Source organism: Atractosteus spatula, chromosome 28 (genome assembly GCF_055471065.1).
Source record: "Atractosteus spatula isolate fAtrSpa1 chromosome 28, fAtrSpa1.hap1, whole genome shotgun sequence".
NCBI lineage: Eukaryota > Metazoa > Chordata > Actinopteri > Semionotiformes > Lepisosteidae > Atractosteus > Atractosteus spatula.
Genome location: NC_142733.1, coordinates 3,178,591 through 3,200,027, shown reverse-complemented (window position 1 = coordinate 3,200,027; position 21,437 = coordinate 3,178,591). Strand labels below are relative to the sequence as shown.

Genomic DNA, 21,437 nt, shown 5'->3' with positions numbered 1-21,437 from the left:
GGCGATGTGTGAATTAGGGATTAGAATTTTCGTCATTTCATTTTTGATACCCTGAAAGGCCTCGTATTAATTAATCAAACGAACCGAGTGTAGCGATCATAATTGACACGCCTACACCGTTATTCTCAACAAAAATGGCGTCACAAGACAGTAAAGTGAGCTCTTTTAACGTAAGTGAACTGCAGAAGTCAGAACTTAAATTAGACTCAATCAAAAAGACGAGGCACAAGTCGTACTCCCACGTGGGGGCTCGTCTCTCCGACAGCGAGCGACTCTAACTGAAGCGGTCGGGTTTTGATCAAGCGCTGCTCGTCCTTGAGCAAGCAAGTCGTGAAAGAGACCTTGCGTTACAGGTTCTGACTGCTGTGAAGTTTCAATATTTATTTAGCAGAGATGGATATGTAAAGGCCGAGAAGATAAATTTATTTTAAAGGGAAAAAGAAGATTGCTTATTTACTCAGCATTATGTTTATGACGTATCAGCAACTGAGGTTTTTTTTTTGACAACAATAATTGGATTGCTCATTTCAGGAGGGGATTTTAATCTTGGTCTAAACTCAAAACTGGATAGCCTTTACATCTATAATTAGAAGCCGCAGAAAGTAGATGTGATAAACATCTGGTGTCTCATCTGGACACCCAGGAGTGTGGAGAGACCAGGGTCCAACAGGGAGGGACTGCACGCAGAGGAGATGAGTTCCTTGTGAAGGGAATAGACTATAAATGAGTGAGGGAATGTGAAATTGGAATAACTGAGCGATCTCGCCATGCACCAGTTATTTTAAGACAAGAATTAAAAAGAAATACCACAGTTTCTGGAAGATGAGCCGTGCTGTTTTCAATAATATCAAAGAGCAAATTAAACAGGAGAATGAATTATTTTTGCAAAACTATGATACAGAGGAGGCGTCCCAGGCGATATTATGGGGTGCACTAAAAGGAGGGCTTGGAGGGGATGCGTCTCTATTTGCTCATATAAGAAACGGGCCAAATTGAGAAAACGGCAACCTGGATTAAAATATATCGAACAAGATTATTAAAAAGACCTGCTCAAAAACTATAAAGAATTTATTGAAAATTAGAGCAGAAATAACTCATCTGCAAGCCGTCAGAGCTGAAACAAAATTCGAGTTTCTGTTGCAAAACTAATATGAATCGGGAGCCGATGAAAATATGAGCAAGAAGACTATGTAGAGAACAAGCCAAATCCCAAATTAATAAAATTCTTGTTCCAGCAGGAAGGCATTTGCATTAGAAATTAAGGAAAGACCAGCAACCTTCATTGAATATTTTTAAAAAAACTTATTTAATTTAACTGTAATTGAAATTGAACTGAATGTTACCTCTTTGCTACCTGTTCTAAATACTGACCAAAACAATATATTAATTGAAGTAACACATAGTGAGGAAATACATACTTCTATCTTTAACCTTAAATCTAACACATCGCCTGGGACAGATGATCAATTCGATAAGATACAAAGAGAGCAGTCAGCTCCTCTACATCTGCCTGCTGACAGTTGGATAAAGTAAGGAAGAGATCTTCCCCCGGCTGAAGAGAAGTTCTGTTTCAGCCAAGGAAGGGAGGAATGGATTAGATGGGGTCTTGACACCCTGTCTCCCTTCTGAGCGTGGGCTGTCGGAGCTATGCTTCAATCACACCCAAAAGAGTGGGGGAACATTTTAGCTCAGTTTATAAATTTAGACCTGTTATATTCAGGACAGACAAACACCAAACAATTTTCGGAGTGCTCTACATATGAAACACAGTGATGATCGAAAAATAGAGGCTATTTCTCTGCGTTGAGAACCTCGAGTGAATGGATCAGACAAAACCCAGGATAGAAATCAATGGACAAGAACATATGACTGGACTATATGATGCCCTCTTATATTTTGATCAACCTGCAGAATCTCTAACGGGGGTTTCTGGATATTCTGGTCATATATCTGGCAATAAACTAAATATAGAAAAAAACAAGTTCTATTTTCTAATAAGGTTAGGTACTAAAAGGAAAATTTAAGTTAAACTGGCAATTAAGGTCTTAAATATCTAGGAGTGTGATCAAGAGTATAATTCAAAATTGAAGGAGATGGATTGCTTGTAGACAAATTTCCAATACAAACAGTCCTGGGACATAAATTATTAGCAGAAACTGTGCGTACCCTGGATAGTTGCATCCATTATGATATGGCTGAAGGTTATAAAAACCTATAGATAAGAGAGAGATGTGAAAGTATTAAGATGGATGGATAGCTTACATCTCAGTTTTCCTTGTGAGGAATTGAAGTCATGGACAACCAGAGGGGTTGCAGCATCATGCACAAGGATGAGCTTGATGATCTTGAGAATGATCACACCAATATAACAGTGGGAAAACCAGACTTCTTCAACGTAGGTATTGCTGCGTGAAAACAAAGTATGAAACAAGATCGCTATTTTATTTAGATTTTGATAGAGCTGTTTTGTCAACAAAGTAATGAGAAAAAAGATTCATTTCAAAGTTATGCACTAATGTTGAGGATATGAAAAAGGGCTCAACGGAATATATTCAAATAAGATGGGAGAAAAAGAAACGAGAACGTGTTATCTGCTGATCAGTGGATGAGTGCATGCAAATTTCAGAGCTCCACAGGTTCACAAACCTGGAAAAACTTCTGCTGGAAAAGCCTGATTTGTTTCTTCACCAGTTACAAGCAAAACAAAAGGGATCCTGTTCACAGCTCTGGAGGTTATGCGGAGAGCAGATAGCACATCCCTCACACATATCCTGGAGCTGCCCGTGGATACAGTGTTAATGGCAGTTCATATACACAAGACAGTAAACTCGGTTATACCTTTTGAATTCTCAGTTATGTGGAAATTCCTTTGATCACGTTAAACCACAAGACCGATATATACTGGGAATTCGTCTAGCTGCCAGTGAAAAGGGCAATCACGAGAAAATGGCTTATAAAAGAACCTTCAACATCTGGACAGTGGATTCATATTGTGAATGAGGTTTACATGTCAGCAGCTATATCACCCTGCAGCTCCCAGCTGGCAGCCCACTGAAGCTAAGCAGGTGTGAGCCTGGCCAGTACCTGGAGGGGAGACTCCTGGGAAAGCTGAGGCTGCTGCTGGGAGAGGTGTTAGTGGGGCCAGCAGGGGGATCTCACCCTGCAGTCTGTGTGGGTCCTAATGCCCCAGTATAGTGACGGGGACACTGTACTGTAAACGGGTGTCGTCCTTCGGATGAGACGTAAAACCGAGGTCCTGACTCTCTGTGGTCATTAAAAATCCCAGGGTGTTTCTCGAAAAGAGTAGGGGTGTAACCTCGGCGTCCTGGCCACATTTCCCCTTGGCCCTTACCAATCATGGCCTCCTAATAACCCCCATCTCTGAACTGGCTTCATCACTCTGCTCTCCTCCCCACTGAGAGCAGGTGTGTGGGGAGCGGACTGGCGCATCATCCAGGTGGGGCTACACACTGGTGGGTGTGGAGGGGATCCCCATTACCTGTAAAGCGCTTTGAGTGGAGCGTCCAGAAAAGTGCTATATAAGTGTAAGCTATTATTAATTATATAATGGAAAAGAGAACCTTTTCTCTTGATGTACAGTTATATACAGTACAAGAACCCGTGGCCAGGCACATCACTTGGATTGAAGGCTGGTGAGAACAGAGTCTGTTCAGCCCTGGACAGAGTATGGGGAGATGGGGAGATTTGATCATGTGTTCAGGATCCCAGAAGGTACTGGAAGAGAGAGCCCAGGGGACTTACACACTCGTGCTGTGCTGGAGAGGGTATAGCATGAGCTTGGGGGTGATGCTGTGATCAGAGGAGGAGATCAGCGAGCTGCCAGCAAGTGGGGTCGTGGGACCGTAGCTGCACTGCTCCAACATCTTCCTGTACGGTGGGTGTGTAGTAGCCTTAAAGGGGGGGGATACCCCCCAAAATCTCACTTCACACGCTGGGCAAGAACTGTCCCGTCGCAGGAGAATCTGGTCACGGGTGGTTTGTTAATGGTGATGGGGAAAATCTGATGAAGACAATGTTGGCAACAGGTACATCTCAGCTGCCATCAACCATATGAATCATTATGGATGGAAAACTGCAAGAATGCAATGTGTGGAGCAAATGGGCGATTCACACGTTCAGGGTTCGAGCCTGGCCCCTGTGGGTTTGGTCAGTGTGCTCCAATTCCCTTCCACAGCCTAGAGCCATGCTGTCGAAACCCTGATTGCCCTGAGCATGTGTGTGGGGTGGAGGTGTGTGCATGGGGCCTGCGATGGACTGGTGTCCCATCCGGCATGTACAGTATCTCAGACTGGACTGGCGGCTGTGCTCAGCTCTCCAGGGATATAGGAGTCAGGACAGACTGCAGCCAGATGAAGGACACGGGGCTGTCTTCAAGTGTGCCAGGGTGCTCTGGAGGTCTGCAGGGAACACGGACAGTCCTTGTGCTTGATTCAGCTCTTGTGCAAACCCACTCCTTAATTAGATCATTCCGTTAAACGGCAATTAATCAGACATTTAAAGAGCAGGTTGTGCTTGATGATGATTCGAAAGGTCTGGTGTTTAAATGCCAGATGTTTTTTTTTTAAAAAAACTGAATCCTTGTGCATCACTGGGCTCCTGTGGAAAGGAGCTCCTGCTTGGATGAGATCATTCCAGAGGCTCTTTCTGGAAACCCAAACTACTGGAATCTCAGCTCGGTCAACAACAGGATGGGAGCAGGTGTGACTGTCTCGCTCCGGGGGGCCCCGATGTCTGCAGGGGTCTGAGAGGGACAGATCCTCCTGCTCTTATCGGGACTGGAATGTTCCTGTCTGGCCGCGCGGGCACCACCCCCGTCAGCGCCCTGGTCTCCTTGGCAGCACATCTGTGGGAATCCTCCCTCTGCCTATAATAACACAAGATAATGATATACAGTATCTTTCATTTCCCCCAAGGCCACAGACTGGCCTGCTTTTCCAGCCCGTCTCCCGGAGCTGTGTGTGAGAGAGACGTGTATAAAGCCCCCGTCCTCTCTCCATCTCTGCCAGAAGCCTGGTTTTACTCCTCAGGGTGAAGAGTGGATGCTGCAGCCATGCTCGGCGGGATTCTGCTCGGCCTGTCGCTGCTGCTGCTGCTGCCCCCCCGTGCTGAGGTCAGCGCCCCCGCCGGGTCAGCCCTGCCGGACCCCGACCGCCAGCCGTCGCGCCCGACGCCAGGTCTGTACGTGCCCCTGCCCTGGGGTGGGTCCGCCGGGGCTGCGTTCACTCAGGGTCGGAGCCTTGGGTTCTGCAGTGTCTGTCTCCAAACCTGGGACCTGTGCTGGTTCAGGCCAGCTGCTCTCTCGGCTCATTTCTGGTTCAGTAACAATGACCTAAACATCGGGTATTTAAAACCCACACCTTCCAAACCTGGTCCAGCAACAGCAGCTCTTTAAATGCTTGATTAAGTGCTATTTAACTGAATTATCTCTGAGCTGGTTGCCACAAGAGTTGGGCAGGAGAGGGTTAATACTTCTGGGAAAGATGTGAAGACAGGGGGCAGTTGTGAGCCTGTGCGGTTATTTCTGAAATTTCTCGGGACTCATGAGTGCTGTTCTGCACCTGCAGCCTGAGATCCTCATATCACTTAGATGGTCTCCTTTTCGTGCTGCTGAAAGGTATCACTGTATTTATAATTAAGGGTGTGTTTGGTTATTTAGCTCGTTGTTGCACGCCTGTACAGAATGTCTGCGCTTCTTGCCAGGTTTGCAGAAAGCAGGGCTTCGACACGCTTTGTTTTCAGACATGGCACACAGTGATTGATTGATTGGTAAATGTATTGATTGATCTGCAGTGTGGAATGTCAGTAGCAGGGGATTATCCCCTGGAGAAAAAAGGATATCCACTTTTCTGACCATATTTGGATATTTTGACTGAATTAACAAATTACCTGATGTTCAGATTTGATCATTGGGTCGTCATTTCTCGGGAAGCTGGATGTTGGGTGTAGAAATCTGACTCCGGTCTGGGGTCACTGCTCCTGATCTGGCTTGAGGGAAATTTAAACAGACACCTGCTGCTCAGAAATATTGAGGTGTCAATAGGACAAAAACCTAAAATGGGACAAATGTTGTGACACTATCTATTAAAAGGCCAACAGAGACTCTTCTTTCTTAGACAATTCAGCTACTTTAAGGTGGATAAAACTATTCTTACACTCTTCTACAAATCATTCATTGAAAGTGTCTTAACATGCTGCTTCACTTGTTGGTTTTTATCAACATGAGTACCGGTAACTGTAACAGGCTGGGTAAATCAGTGAATATAAGTGTCAAAATAATCAAATCAGCTTTAGCATCCTTTACAAACAGATGGTGACTGAAAAAGCCAGAAGCATCAGGAAGTGTGTGTCTCACCCCTCCATTGCGGATTCACACTTCTCCCATCTGTGCCCCCCGGTGTAAAACCCACAGACTCAGGGAATCTTTCATCCCCACTGCAATCACACTCTTCAACAATGCAAGATCACTACCTGGTCTCTTGTTTCTTTTCTCCTGTAACACTTCTGTATTCTCTTCCCTTTTGATGATGTGTATTTGTCATTGTGTTGTGTTTGACTGTGCCGTAAAACACATTTCCCCTAGGGCACAATAAAGCTTGAACTGAATTGAATTGAGTAGTTGGACGATGGGATAACATCATCAGGAATAGCCCCTGGACTGTAAGGGGAATGCAGACTCTTAAACTCCCATTTGTGGCAATAACTTAGGCTGGACTCAGACTATAAAACCCTCTGTGACACCTGGTGTGTGTCTCCTGCAGTGCTCTTTGGAAGTGGCTATTTCAGTCAGTCAACACACTGGGAGACAGGAGTCCCCAGGTTAAACCCTTCCAAACACAGGAGGGGGAACATGCAGACTCCACACAGACAGGGGCAGGTTTGAGGGCAGCTTGTGGGCACAGTGGGTGGCGCTGTCACCTCAGTGGGTTCAGATTTGGGTCTGTCTGTGGGGAGTCTGTAAGTTCTTCCCCGAAGGCGTGTCGTTCTTCCCTGGGTACCCCCACTTTCCTCTCAGGTTAACAGGTGTCTGTAAAGGACACTGCTGTAGGCTGGAGTCCTGTCCAGGGTGCAGTCCTGCCTTGCACTTTGTGTCTCCTGAGTAAGACTCACCAGGACCCTCTCCAGACAAAGGAGATGCTGAAAATTGAGGGATTCATCTTGTAATGAATAATATTTTCCACCAGCCCACATCTACGGTGATACCTTAAAAATAGAATTCATGGGTTGGAAAAAAGCTGTATCATTTAAGAAAATTGCATGGGTTGTGTAAAGCAAGGAAGCTGTGTTAATTGTGTTAAAAGTCCAGCATTTTCTACTCGTGTTGTTGATCTGCAGGAGGCAGCAGGGCTGTGAGAGAGGAAGCAGTGACAACCACAGATCGGGAGTCAGAGGTGGGGGACCCTCTCTCTGTCCCGCCCGTAGAGGCCACAGAGGTCCCCTCTGTGCCGGGACTGGGGCGCTGTCCTGGCACAGCGGGGTGCAGGGAGCCCTTCCTCAGCGCGGTTCGCCGGATCTGGGGCGAAGGAGGTCGAGCCGAGGAGGAGAGGGTCTCCGCACAGTTCGGGATTTGCCCACCGGGGGGAGCCACCTCCGGCGGCCTGCTGAAAGCAGTATCTGCGCTGGCTGCCCTCCCAGCCCCCCGAGAGAGAGACGCAGACGGGCCGCCAGCTCTGTCCCCCACGAAAGGTGATGTAGAGCCCACTCTTCCGTCACGATCAACCCCACCTGTCGCTGCCTTGCCGTTAGCTCATTTGCCACTAAAATAGAGCAGTAGACACACAGGATTTCAGAACATTAGGGAACAGGGTTTTTGCAGATATGCAGGAGATTGCGCAATTTATTCATCACAGGAGCCATCAGAGCTGATGCAGCCTCCACGTCTTCAAGCTGCAGACCAGTCTTAACAGGGCTGATGGCTCCTTGTGCTGTTTGTCGGCGCTGCCTGTTCTCCTGGCTTGCAGCATCGGGCACAAGTGTCTGAGAAACCCTGCTGGGAGGTGAACGAGCCCAGATGAGGGCAGCTTGGAGGCGTTGTGCTGTTTCTGCCCTCACCGCAGGAGTCTCTGGCTCTGTTCCTGCAGGGCCTGCTGGTTTCTGTGCCAACCGCACTCTCAGTTACACAGTCAGCCGAATTATTTCATACTTCTAGCCAGCCTGATTCTAGCAGGTGACTGGGCCTAATGCAGCAGTTTTCCTGTGTTCTCAACTGTTAAAGACGTTGAGAAAAATCCTGTGTCTAATTTGAATAAACAATGAGGTTCATTGGCAAATTGACTTCGCAGGTTGGTACAAAAACCCGGAGACAGCAGGCCCTCCGGGATCTGGGCTGGAGACCGCTGGCCTCCAGGCTCTCTGGCTAAGGGCCAGTCTGCTAGGGCAGGTCATTAGACTTGATTAGCCCTGTGTCTGAGCCCACTTGAAGCAGCGTGCTGAAAGACACCCTGTCCCTGCCAGGGTACGTGTCTGACTGTGCGCTGTTCTCGCCCCCTCAGTGCTCTGGGAGGAGCTGGAGGAGAGGGGCAGGGGCAGACTCACCCTGCGCTTCACACTGCCGCCCCCACAGCGCCCCCTGCTGCCCCAGACCACCCCCCTGCTGCTCTTCTCCCCCCGGGGTCCCCCTGTGAGCGAGGGGGAGGTGCTGCGAGTCTCTTTCACAGCGCACACCCTCCATCCGCACACGCAGGTGAGACTCCAATTTAATATGGAATATAATAATATATACTGGATTATGTACTAATTAGGTCGCTGGGCTTTCCTGTCCAGGCTCTGTGATGTTTGGGGCGGGCGGTTTTTCACTTTCTTGCCGTTCCTCCAATCGCATCTCTTTGCAGACTGTCTGCGTTTCCGTGGACACACAATTCGTCGCTCTGATTGGAGGGCAGGCAGCAGGCCACGCCCACGGGCACCTGGTGTTCCAGGTCACCATAGAGACGCACCGTGCAGGTGATGGCAAAGGTACTTCTTTATGAGAGGGCTCCTTCTTTATCACCTTTTAAAATTTTTTTAAAACATTTTAAATTACCCTCCCGTAGTTCGTTATTATACACTAACCCAATCTGGAATCACCGTATCTCTTCATGAACGGAGAGATAGATATTCCTTGCTACAGTCAGCTGGTGACACATCAGAGATACAGAGAATGTCTGAACTGACAGAGCCTTTTGGGGAACCCTTGTTCTGTCTTTATCCCCCCAACACAGCTTCAGAAAACAGCGTCTTTTAAACTTTGTCCAATAGTTGTGTTACTTTGAATTTCTTCCCCTTCCCAGGCCCAGCTCTTTCTCTGTCAGAACTGCAGGGGTTCCTCTTAGGGGAAGATAAAGAACGCAACACCACCCAGAGCCCTGTACTTCTGCTGCTGCCTCCAGTGGGACAGGGGGAAGCTGTTGCAGAGAGCCCCGAATCTCTCGCTCGGAACAACAGGTGTGTCCTCCTGTCTGCCACACTGTGACAGGTGCTTTTCAGAGCCACACACCACACCTGTACTCTGTGGTGTGTGTTCCTACCTTGGCAGTACAGACTGAAGCCAGAGGAGAGACGTTTCTCACAGAGCGCAGGAATTCAGCCAAAGTGTTCAAGGAGTTTGGAGCTTTAAATTGCATGGCCACTGTGAGATATTGCCTGATGAAGCATATTAATGTTCATCACTTTTCCAGTTCAGGGACATGGGGTAGCTGGAGCCTCTCCCGACAAGCAACAGGCACAAGGCAGGGTACACCCTGGACGGGACGCCAGTCCATCACAGACAGACACACTCACACCAGGGCCAGTTAACCCACCAGCATGTCTTTGGACTGTGGGAGGAAACCAGAGCACCCAGAGGAAACCCACACAAACTCAGAGAGAACATGCAAACTCCACCCCACATCCAGAATTGAACCCAGGGCCCCAGCACTGCAAGGCAGCAACGCTAACCACTGCTGCACTGTGCTGCCCTGTTAGCGGTTCAATTAGCTAACAATAATGTTACAGACTTCGTGTAGAGGCAGGTGTGACAGACGGCAGGACGATCTCATTCATGATTTTGCTGCCCCATGCTGTTGTTGAGTCGTCCTGTCCTTCCAGAGCGTGGCCTGAGCCGAGCCCCTCCCCACGGCCAGCCCGGGACTCGGACACGTTCCTCTTCCTGAACCAGCTGCAGGACTTCCTGACGGAGGCCCTGCCCTCAAGCCGCACGTCCACGCCCGAGCCCCCCGTGACCCGCTCCTCCGCGCTGGACGCCCTGCCGTCTCCGCCCCGAGCCCCCCTGGGCACCTCCACCAGCCAGGAGCTCCTCCGCGCCCTGCTGCACTCCTCCAGCCCCGCGCTGTTCCGCTTCCCCAGCAGCCCCGCTGCCCTGCGGGGCCACCGGGGCCAGCTGGCGCTGCCGCCCGCCCTCCTGGCCAGCCTGCGGGCGCGGCTGGACGGCGCGGCGGCCGAGATCGGGCGGCGGGAGGGGCTGATGGCGCGGGGCGGCGGGGAGAGGCTGGCCGGGCTGCTGGCGCTCAGCGCGCTGCCAGGGGAGGGCGCCGCAGCAGTGCCAGGTTAGTGCCAGGCTTCCTGCGCGCTCCGGGCACGCGCCCCCTCAGCCCATCCGCACACAAGAACGCAGGGAATTCTCTCGGACACATCTGCCTGGGAAGTCTTGTCATTCGCCAGACCGCTTTATACCATACAGTGTCTCGGTGAAGCTGGAGCCTACCCAGCTAGCAACGAGCACAAGGCAGGGTACGCCCTGGACAGGACGCCAGTCTGTCACAGGGCAAGTGCAAGCCAGTCATACAGGGGGACAGTTTGGAGGCCACGGTAAAGGCCGAGGGGGTGAAATTTGGCCCAGACACTGGGGTAACTCCCTATTCTTATTGAGAAATGCCCAGGGATCTTTAATGATCTCGGTTTAACGTCTCATCCGAGAGACGGCGCCCACTACAGTATAGTGTCCCCACCACTATACTGGGGCATTAGGACCCACACAGACTGCAGGGTGAGCGCCCCCTACTGGTCCCACTAACACCTCTTCCAGCAGCAGCCTTAGTCTTTCCCAGGAGTCTCCCCTCCAGGTACTGGCCAGGCTCACACCTGCTGGGCTCCAGTGGGGCTGCCAGCTGGGAGCTGCAGGGTGACAGAGCTGCTGGCTTGCCTGGGAAGTTTGTTCCAGAAATGCCATTGATCCTTATCGAGCCTCAGGTTTAAGCTCGATCAGTTGCCTGGTAACTCTTTTGAGTAATCGCAATCACCCGTGCACTTGGAAGGGGGTGGCAGGAGGGCACATACAGCACGTAGGAGTGGGATGATCCAAGCAGAAGAACAACAGCGAAGGTGTAGAGTCACACAGGTCCCAGGGCAGAACACAGTCCTCTTGTTGTGCAGCAGCCTGGTCCGTTTCCAGGGGACCTGAGCACCTGATCACTTCCTTGAACCCAGAACACAGCTGGGGGAGAAAAGCTGGGACGCTGGGATTGGACAATAATAGCGATCGGCAGGCTGTGGTTAGTGAGGTGTGGCGCCGGTGTGCGAGTCTGACCTGTCTCACCTGCAGACACAGGGAGGCAGTACCGCGCGCTTCTGCTGGCCCTGGCGCTGCGGACCGTCCTGACCTTCTGGGACCAGCAGGGGGAGGCAGAGAGGCAGCGGCGCTCGGAGGGCCAGGGGGACAGGCGGTGCAGGCTGCACCCCCTGGAGGTGGATCTGCGGCTGTTCAGAGGCCTCACCTTCCCCTCCGCCATATCCATCGGCAACTGCCAGGGGGGCTGCCGGGCCCCCCTGCTCCCCCAGGACGGCCTGGCCAACAACCACGCCCTGCTGCTGGTCCGCCTGCACGAGGAGGGCCCACCCCTGGCGCGCCCGCCCTGCTGCGTGCCCATCCGCTATGAGGAGCGCCAGGTCGTCGAGATCTCCAACCACCAGACCCTCGTCTCCTCCAGGCCCGAGATGGCGGCTGTGCAGTGCGGCTGCCGCTGACAGGTGGGGGCGCGGAGGGAGTGTGTGCGTGCATGCGTGTGTGCGCGCTTGACCTGGTGTCGGGGGGGTGTGTGTGTGTGTGTGTGTGGTTGGCCTGGTGTCGGGGGGGTGTGTGTGTGAGTGTTTGGCCTGTTGTCGGGGGTGTGTGTGTGTGGTTGTCCTGGTGTCGGGGGTGTGTCTGTGTGTGTGTGTGTGTGTGTGTGTGTGTGTGGTTGGCCTGGTGTCAGGGGTGTGTGTGTGTGGGTGGTTGTCCTGGTGCCGGGGGTGTGTGTGTGTGGTTGGCCTGTTGTCGGGTGTGTGTGTGTGTGTGGGTGGTTGTTCTGGTGCCGGGGGTGTGTGTGTGGGTGGGTGGTTGGCCTGGTGTCGGGGGTGTGTGTGTGTGTGTGTGGGTGGTTGTCCTGGTGCCGGGGGTGTGTGTGTGTGTGTGTGTGTGTGTGTGTGTGTGTGTGTGTGGTTGGCCTGGTGTCGGGTGTGTGTGTGTGTGTGTATGTGTGTGGGTGGTTGTCCTGGTGCCGGGGGTGTGTGTGTGTGTGTGTCTGTGTGTGTGTGGTTGGCCTGGTGTCGGGGGGGTGTGTGTGTGAGTTTTTGGCCTGTTGTCGGGGGTGTGTGTGTGTGTGTGGGTGGTTGTTCTGGTGTTGGGGGTGTGTGTGTGTGGTTGGCCTGGTGTCGGGTGTGTGTGTGTGTGTGTGTGTGTGTGTGTGTGGTTGGCCTGGTGTCGAGGGGGTGTGTGTGTGTGTGAGTGTTTGGCCTGTTGTCGGGGGTGTGTGTGTGTGTGTGGGTGGTTGGCCTGGTGCCGGGGGTGTGTGTGTGTGTGTGTGAGTGTTTGGCCTGTTGTCGGGGGTGTGTGTGTGTGTGTGGTTGTCCTGGTGCCGGGGGTGTGTGTGTGTGTGGTTGGCCTGGTGTCGAGGGGGTGTGTGTGTGTGTGGTTGTCCTGGTGTCGGGGGGTGTGTGTGTGGGTGGTTATCCTGTTGCCGGGGGTGTGTGTGTGTTTTGTGTGGAAAAGTGGGGAAGGGCAGCAGGGGTATTGTGGATCAGTGCGAGAGCTTGGCTGTTAGACACTCCAGCTCTGGCCTCCTGCATTAGACACAAATTCTAATACGAGTGCTCACTCTGTGCAGTATTTACTGGGAAAACGATCAATGTTTCATGCGTGGAGGCCTGGGCCTTCAGAAAATGAGAAAATGACCTGCTCAGCAGCTCAGCTCAGCATTTGAAAAGAATTTTTATTTCTAATTAGTATTCACAATCGCTATTACAGCAGCAGGCCTCGTCTGCGGCCCGTGTGTTGCCTGTGCGACGGGGATTGGGGCATGGTGGGGGGGGTTTGGTGGGGGCGACAGCAGCGAAGGACCCGGGGGGTGGGGTGTTGGGGTGAGAGGGAGGAGAGGGGAGCGGGCAGGACAGGATGGGGGCCGAGGGGAGGGTTGATCCTTGGGGGGGGGGGGGTCGACCTGTCTGCTCGTTAACCGGTGGCCAAGCCCCACACCGAGGTCGTCCTGTTGCCGGGCGACGCCCTGTGAAAGCGTGGTCAAGCGCGGAGCCAGTGTTGAGCTGCTGTGCCGCGGCCCGTGAGCTAATTAATGAAGTTTGGAAAGGGGGGGGGGCGTCCTTCACTCCGCCTGCCTCCCCAGGGGGTCTCCCGCCGCCGCCCCCTGCGATGGACTCCCTCACCCACTCCTCCTGGGCGCGCCAGGCGGGCGCTCCTCCCTCCTCTTGCGGGTGAATTTCTCCCCGTACAGCGTGTGGCGGTGCTCCCTCACCCCCTGCCTCTTCTCTCTGGCGCCGGCGGGGGCGCGCCCGCTCTCTCGGCCTGGTTTCCCCTCCTTCCTCTTCTGCTCCTTCCTCCTCTCCTTCACCTCCTGTCCCCTCTCCTCCCTGTCCCCCCTCCCCTTCCCCCTCTCCCCCTTCCTCCTCTCCTCCTTCTCCCCCCTCCCTTTCCCCCTCTGCCCCCTCCTCTCCTCCTTCTCCCCCCTCCCTTTCCCCCTCTCCTCCTCCCTGCCCTTCAGCAGGCCCTTCCCCGCTGGCCCCCTGTGCCGGATACGACCCCCCCTCCCTGCTCCCTCCCCGGCCTCGTCGGCCCTCTCCTTCCGTCGACGCCTCCTCGCCTCGGCCCTCCGGCCTCCCCCGGCTGCCTCTCTTTGGCCTTCGGCCTCCGGTCTCTCTGCCTCTTCCTCTTCTGCCACCCAGTTCCACCAGGACACGTGATCCCAGAGAGAGGTCTCAGGCTGCAGAGGGGAGAGACAGGAAACGCCCAGGCTTGAGTCCGGCCTGCACGGACCCACAAGGGCCACTCGAATGCTGGAGACAGAGGTTCCCACGAGTGGCTGCACAAAAATCCTTTTTTTCTTCACTTCAGCCAACTACTTGATATTACTTAATTGAAGTCATTAAATGTGCAGTTTAAACGTCTTCCCTCATTTCCAGTTTAGGGAAGAGTTACCTTTAAGATTGAATTACTTACGCCATTTGAGGTTATCCTGTAATCTTTTAGGAAATGATTCTAGTTCAGTTAAGCAATGGAGAGATTAGCTGGAATGAAAATGGGGAGATTCAAGGAGATTGAGAAGATCTGCCTTAATGCTCTCTCCATTGAATGCAAACATGGGCCTATTTGAGCGCCAGAGAAGCGATTATGAGAGGCTAAAGAAGGCTTTGCCAATAGTTGAGGACAGCCCATCTGGGTATTAAAATCAGTAGTTTAAGTAGATTGAAAACCAGTGCCAGTGTATTATGAATGTACAAGCACTCTCGAACAGGAGGCAGTTTAGATCAGATGTTTCTTCTTGTTGCAGAAACACAGATCTCTACCAGCAGCTGAGGGATCCACTCTGGTGTCTGTGAGAGGGGGTGCAGTCAGGTGTGTCTGTGAGAGGGGGTGCAGTCAGGCGTGTCTGTGAGAGGGGGTGCTCTCGGGTGTGTCTGTGAGAGGGGGTGCTCTCGGGTGTGTCTGTGAGAGAGGGTGCACTCAGGTGTGTCTGTGAGAGGGGGTGCAGTCAGGTGTGTCTGTAAGTGGGGGTGCAGTCAGGTGTGTCTGTGAGTGGGGGTGCAGTCAGGTGTGTCTGTGAGAGGGGGTGCTCTCAGGTGTGTCTGTGAGAGGGGGTGCAGTCAGGCGTGTCTGTGAGAGGGGGTGCAGTCAGGTGTGTCTGTGAGAGGGGGTGCTCTCAGGTGTGTCTGTGAGAGGGGGTGCAGTCAGGCGTGTCTGTGAGAGGGGGTGCTCTCGGGTGTGTCTGTGAGAGGGGGTGCAGTCAGGTGTGTCTGTGAGAGGGGGTGCTCTCGGGTGTGTCTGTGAGAGGGGGTGCACTCAGGTGTGTCTGTGAGAGGGGGTGCAGTCAGGTGTGTCTGTGAGAGGGGGTGCTCTCGGGTGTGTCTGTGAGAGGGGGTGCTCTCAGGTGTGTCTGTGAGTGGGTGTGCTCTCGGGTGTGTCTGAGAGAGGGGGTGCTCTCGGGTGTGTCTGTGAGAGGGGGTGCAGTCAAGTGTGTCTGTAAGTGGGGGTGCAGTCAGGTGTGTCTGTGAGTGGGGGTGCAGTCAGGTGTGTCTGTGAGAGGGGGTGCAGTCAGGTGTGTCTGTGAGTGGGTGTGCTCTCGGGTGTGTCTGAGAGAGGGGGTGCTCTCGGGCGTGTCTGTGAGAGGGGGTGCTCTCGGGCGTGTCTGTGAGAGGTTGGTGCAGTCAAGTGTGTCTGTAAGTGGGGGTGCAGTCAGGTGTGTCTGTGAGTGGGGGTGCAGTCAGGTGTGTCTGTGAGAGGGGGTGCTCTCAGGTGAATGTGTCAGAGGGGGTGCTCTCGGGCGTGTCTGTGAGAGGGGGTGCAGTCAGGCAGACAGAGACTCAGACAGACAGGTACCAGGTCTGGTGTGTCCTCCTCCTTGTGGCAGACAGACTGCACCAGCACCGTCCTTTCCCTGGGCTCCACTGGGACGTCCTCCCAAATGTTCAGGGCGTCTGTAAGACCAGGAGAGGGGTCTAAAACATATGATTACTGTAGATGCCTTTCAAGCACAGACCCAGACTTCTTCAACTCTGGTACTGCATGCTGCTATCAAGCAGACTGTCTACGTGTCTGTAAAACACCAGCATGTTCAGAGCTAACATTGTCAACTGTCTTGATGAAACAGCTTAGACCTCTGTTTAACAGCAGAGGAATGCAGCTAAAAGGACATAGTAAAGCTGGGTTCATTTTGAACCCCGCTAATTAAATATGGTAAAGCATGGTTCTTCTCAGTCTGGGCGCAAGGCAAAGGGTCAAAGGTCATTGTTTCTTAGGCAGTTATGCAACACAAGGGGTCAAAGGTCACCATTCATCACCTAAATGATGATCAACCAATCAGGGACCAGGGTGGACATCAGGACCTGATAACATCCTAACCAATCATCAACGGTGACTTCCTGCTTTGTAGAGGCAGACACCCAGCTCATTTCATTGGTTAGCTCACTGGCTCATCTCTCCTCTCTCTAGCTACTCCTGCCCTCTGACCCAGCCACGTGACTGCAAGCAGGACTCCAAAGACGCCATTCCAGGAGAGATCAGAATTCAGCCCAAGATATTCTCGCTGCAACAGAAGAAATCTTGTGTTTGGTGAAACCAGTTGTTATTTTTGCCTCATTGATTACATTAAGACAGTTGGACTCTTTTTGTCGACATCCTGAACATCTAAGCATATCCGGTAAAAAGCTGCAGCCGGGATTATTCACATTTCTCCCATCCATCTGACCTGTGGCCAGACCCAAGCACACAACAGTGCACAGACTGTTTTAAAAGCCAAAGTTCAGCAAGACGCCAACTTCCTTGCAGAGTTGTCCTTAGCAACTCTAGGGAAAGCCCGCTCTCTCTGCCCCGGGACCCTCCCAGCACAGAGCAAGCAGAAACTGGATCACAGACAACACAGCCCAACTCCATCTCCGGCAGATCTTTCAGAATAAAACTTCTATGTTCACATTATAATTTTTGAGAGTTAATCCGTTATTCCAAACACATTTGATAAAGTAGGTCACAATAGTAAATGCTTATTTATCTGTTTTTGAGATTATAAATTAAATAAAAAAGGGATTAACTATTTGAGACACAAATAACTGAGGAGGGCAATACATTATAGTCGATATATTTTAACTCTGACATTACTAACTCTTATCTTTGTAATCCCTGGGTGAATAATCAACTATTTGTATCAGCCGATCGATTCACAAATGTTATTGTATTACTCTGCTTGGTTTGTTATGCATGTTGCACTGTCTGATTGTTACAGTAAATTAAACAGCCTCACATCGCTGCCCGTGTCTGTTCTGCATTAACAGATCAACTTGTAAGAGCTATTTAGTCAGCAACAGCAGATGAGAGTCTGCAGAAATGTCCGTGTGATAAGGTTTTACATGTCAGAAGAAGCACTTTGCATACAAGCCTGAAAGTCTGCACATCGCTTAAGTCATCGATGAGCAGTGGAGACGCTCATCTGGAATAAAACCCAGCAGATAGTGTTCCCCCAGGACCTGGGCTGGGAGCCGCTGACCTAAGAAACTGCCCTGTGTTATAAACCTTGAGGTCTCGGGAAGAGGACCCCTGATTTTATCTGATAATTGGCAGGGCTATCGGACCAGTTAAGGCGTTGGTTGTCTTAAGTACTGCCACTGGGCTCACTGGACAGAAAGTGTGACCACGCGGCGCCCCCCCCCCCCCCCCTCACCCTGCAGGCTCTGGAGGCCGGAGGTGATGAGCACCACGACGATGGCCACCAGTAGGCAGCGGTTCAGCGTGACCCCGCCCCACGGCGCCTCCTGCTGGCCGCCCGTTGAAGCTGCGCGCCGCACTGACACACAGAGACACAGGCAAGTGGAGAGAGACATGTGATTCCAAAAACTGGGAGAAAATGGTGGAGAGGAGGAACAAGAGCATTGCACCTTCTTGCAGACTTGGTACCTACACTGAGGACAGAACAAACTATAGATGTGCTAGAAGTCTAAGGCTGCTGCTGGAAGAGGTGTCAGTGGTGCCAGCAGGGGGCGCTCACCCTGTGGTCTGTGTGTGTCCTAATGCCCCAGTATAGTGACGGGGACACTATACTGTAAACAGGCGCCGTCCTTCAGATGAGACGTAAAACCGAGGTCCTGACTCTCTGTGGTCATTAAAAATCCCAGGGCGTTTCTTGAAAAGAGTAGGGGTGTTACCCCAGTGTCCTGGCCAAATTTCCCCCTGGCCTTTACCCATCATGGCCTCCTAATAATCCCCATCTCTGAACTGGCTCCATCACTCTGCTCTCCTCCCCACTGAGAGCTGGTGTGTGGGGGAGCGGGCTGGCGCATCATCCAGGTGGGGCTGCACACTGGTGGGTGTGGAGGGGATCCCCATTACCTGTAAAGCGCTTTGAGTGGAGTGTCCAGAAAAGCGCTATATAAGTGTAAGTAATTATTATTATTATTATTATTATTATTATTATTATTATTATTATTAAGTCAGAGAAAGAGAAGGAGCAAGACTGAAAGAGAGAGGTATCTAAAGAGAGACAGCAGATACAGTATCTTCCAAGGAATGGTTTTCAGGGTTATGACACTATATTTTAAGAGTGGGGATGAATATTAATTAGCTCCTGCTGTTTCATAATGCTGAGGGGGGCACAGGTGCAAATGAGAACTGTGATTTATCATTACAGTTTTGCATGTATTTCTGTGTGGAAATCAGATATGCAGGCAGAGGAGGTACCTGGGTGTGGCCTTTCCCTGGGTGGGGCTGGCTTGGGGGCTGGCTTGGGGGCAGGCTTGGGGGCAGGCTTGCTCTCCATGGCTTCCACAAACTCCTCCGCCTCCTCCTGGAGGGGGGGGCTCTCAGACTCCTTGGGGGTGGGGGGGGGGTGAGAGACAGAGCCGTAAAAATCCCAGATCTGCCAACCCACAGAAGGGGCTTCCCATAGGAAACTCCTAAAGGCGCTTTGGGGTGTGATAATTCTCAAGGACTCCCACTGATAGGCCACTGAGCACTATGGTAAAGGTCCCTGGGGAAAGATTAAGGATCGCTGCTGGAGTCCTGTCTGGGTCTGATGAGGGAGACTCTAAGAGACGGGTCTGTGCACACTGGGGGTAGCCCATCGGGAATCCAAGACACACAGTGCCCGACTCCTCCAAGACAGCAGCAGGATCAGCGCTAATCAGGGTCTGAGATCAAGGAGCCTGGAGGCTCTTCACATGCACGGCAAGCAGGAAAAAGAGAAGACTTTTACCTCTTTGCTTTTCTGTAAAGTTGGGGCACCTGCAGAAAAACAAAAAAGTGACGAGTTTCAATGCAGAGTTAGACTCTCATCCAAATTCTTCCTGCTGTGAGCTGAGTGCTCAGGGGAGAGTGTCCAAGGACCCCTCCCCCCCCCCCCACACACAAGTAGCACACACAAACAGCATCCCCCCCCACCTACACACACACACAGACACCTCAGGGGGAGCCTGCGTGACTCTCCCAGGCTGTGGGCAGGTTACAGGGGGCTGCAGCACCTTCGCTGGGAGGTGGCTGGCTGGTCTGGGACGAGGGCTCCTCTGGGACCAGCAGCTCCTCCATGAGCTCCTCGGGAACTATATCCCCCTCGAAGGTCTCGAAGGCGCTCTCCTCCATCCCGGAGCTGGGGGAGAGGGAGGGCCAGGGTGAGAAATGAGGAAGTCAGATTTATCCTCACCTTCAAGTCAATAAATCAATCAATCAAGGTTTATGTATCCAGGCACGAACAGAACAGCATACAGTGGTGTTGTTGGCAATGAAATTCTTTATCCGCAATCTCATTAAGAAAGATAGAAGAGTAGAAGGAGAGAAGTTTATAGGGATTAGGTTACAATAAATTATACAATTGCTATTTACAATAAAGTTACAGATTGTGCCAAAGTAACTCAAGGATAGGAGGTATTTAGCGCTGTTCATGTGTCCTGAGAGTGCATAGTGACAGGAGGGTGCCGGTGCACCCTGCCAGTTCAAGTAAGTAGCCTATTCGCCAGCGGCTGTTTGGGTAACTGCAGGTGTCTGCTGTGGTTGGCTGTTTAGCAGTCTTATTGCCTGGGGGAAACCTGGTGGTCTTGGTCAGTATACTTCGGTTTCGTTTTCTGGATGGTAGTAGAGAGAACAGGTTGTGGTTAGGGTGACTGGGTCCCTGAGGATAGACCTGACCTTCCTGAGGCAGAGGAGACAGAGGAGATATCCTCCATGTTCGGTAGCGTGCAGCCAGTAGTGTTTCACCACCATCTGGAGTACCTTGTGCTCTCGGGTGGTGCAGTCAAAACCCTTGTAAAATCACAACTGCAAAGACACTTTGGACCCTCTCCTCTCACACTGCCCCTGAGTTCACACACTGACACCCACCTTTTAAGAGATCACTTTATTGGCCATATACAATTTCTTGCATTAGGAATTTGTCTTTTCACATACCCCAGCTTGCTCTCCATGAGACACACAGACAGGGAGAGAAGCTGGGGGTCAGAGCGCAGGGTCGGCTATTTCTACAGCACCCCTGGAGCAGCTGGGGTTAAGAGCCTTGCCCAGGGGCCCAATGGAGTAGGATTCCTCTGCTGGGTACAGGATTTGAACTGGCAACCTTCCAGCCACAGGTGCAGAGCCTGAGCCACAGAGCCACCGCACTGTCCAGAGACACTGATGTCCCTCTTCTCTCACACTACCCCTGAATTCACACACTGAGACACTCCTGACTGGACTGGAGACACTGCTAGAGACACTGCTGTCCCCTCTCCTCTCACACTCCCCCTGAATTCACACACTGAGATACTCCTGACTGGACTATAGACACTGATGTCCCTCTCCTCTCACACTCCCCCTGAATTCACACACTGGCACACACCTGACTGGACTGGAGACACTGCTAGAGACACTGCTGTCCCTCTCTGGTCAAACTCTGATTTCAACAACTCAAAAAAACTCAGATATGACTTCAGATATGAGCCAATCACATCTGAACTAGAACATTACAAAGAGGACTTGATAATCAAATCACTGAAGAACCATACACAACCAGTGCAGTAATTGTTATTAGTAATTAATAACAGCGGATTGAAAAAATATGACTCAACACATGAAATAAATAAACCAGCAGCTGGTTTTGTTCATTAAAATTTCTTTCATTCAGGCCTGCTTTGTAGACCTGACAAGACAGTGTCCAGCGTCTAGGCTGCTGACTAATATTATAGCAGCTCCAAAAATAGAGCTGGACCCGGGACAGGGGTGAGAGAGGGAGCAGGAGAGGCCGACAGAAAGAATCGCACAGACCTTTAGCAGGAAATGGTGCCTTTCAGAGCTGGCTCTCTCCACGCCTCTGCCCACACGCACCCTGAGACCCACCTGCAGGAGCTGTCCCGTGTTCCCGCAGTGCACCAGGACTTACCTGCACTCTGTGTCGTCTCGGTTTCGCCTGCCCTGCAGGAGTCTCGCACAGACCCACGCCCCCCACTCCCCGCCCCCCAGCCCCCTGCCCCGGCCGCTCCACACTTGACAGACAGGGGCAGGTGCCCCG

General features: G+C 51.9%; 2 protein-coding genes across 2 annotated transcripts; one reads left to right on the top strand and one right to left on the bottom strand.

The window, feature by feature from the left end:
* The first annotated feature begins 5,071 nt into the window (after window positions 1-5,071).
* amh (anti-Mullerian hormone) lies at window positions 5,072-17,560 on the top strand. The gene is made up of 8 exons (XM_088907313.1): window positions 5,072-5,195; window positions 7,354-7,704; window positions 8,511-8,701; window positions 8,850-8,973; window positions 9,288-9,441; window positions 10,084-10,541; window positions 11,537-11,961; window positions 16,409-17,560. Exons 1-7 carry the CDS (start codon window positions 5,072-5,074, stop codon window positions 11,956-11,958), a joined length of 1,824 nt encoding a protein of 607 aa, XP_088763439.1. The 3' UTR covers window positions 11,959-11,961; window positions 16,409-17,560.
* On the bottom strand, window positions 13,173-21,390 carry LOC148813747 (uncharacterized). Its single transcript, XM_088907314.1, has 7 exons — window positions 21,309-21,390; window positions 19,423-19,547; window positions 19,158-19,186; window positions 18,644-18,773; window positions 17,631-17,753; window positions 15,797-15,894; window positions 13,173-14,183 (listed from the first exon to the last, which is right to left on the bottom strand). Exons 2-7 carry the CDS (start codon window positions 19,538-19,540, stop codon window positions 13,626-13,628), a joined length of 1,056 nt encoding a protein of 351 aa, XP_088763440.1. The 5' UTR covers window positions 19,541-19,547; window positions 21,309-21,390; the 3' UTR covers window positions 13,173-13,625.
* Between the last annotated feature and the right edge of the window lie 47 nt (window positions 21,391-21,437).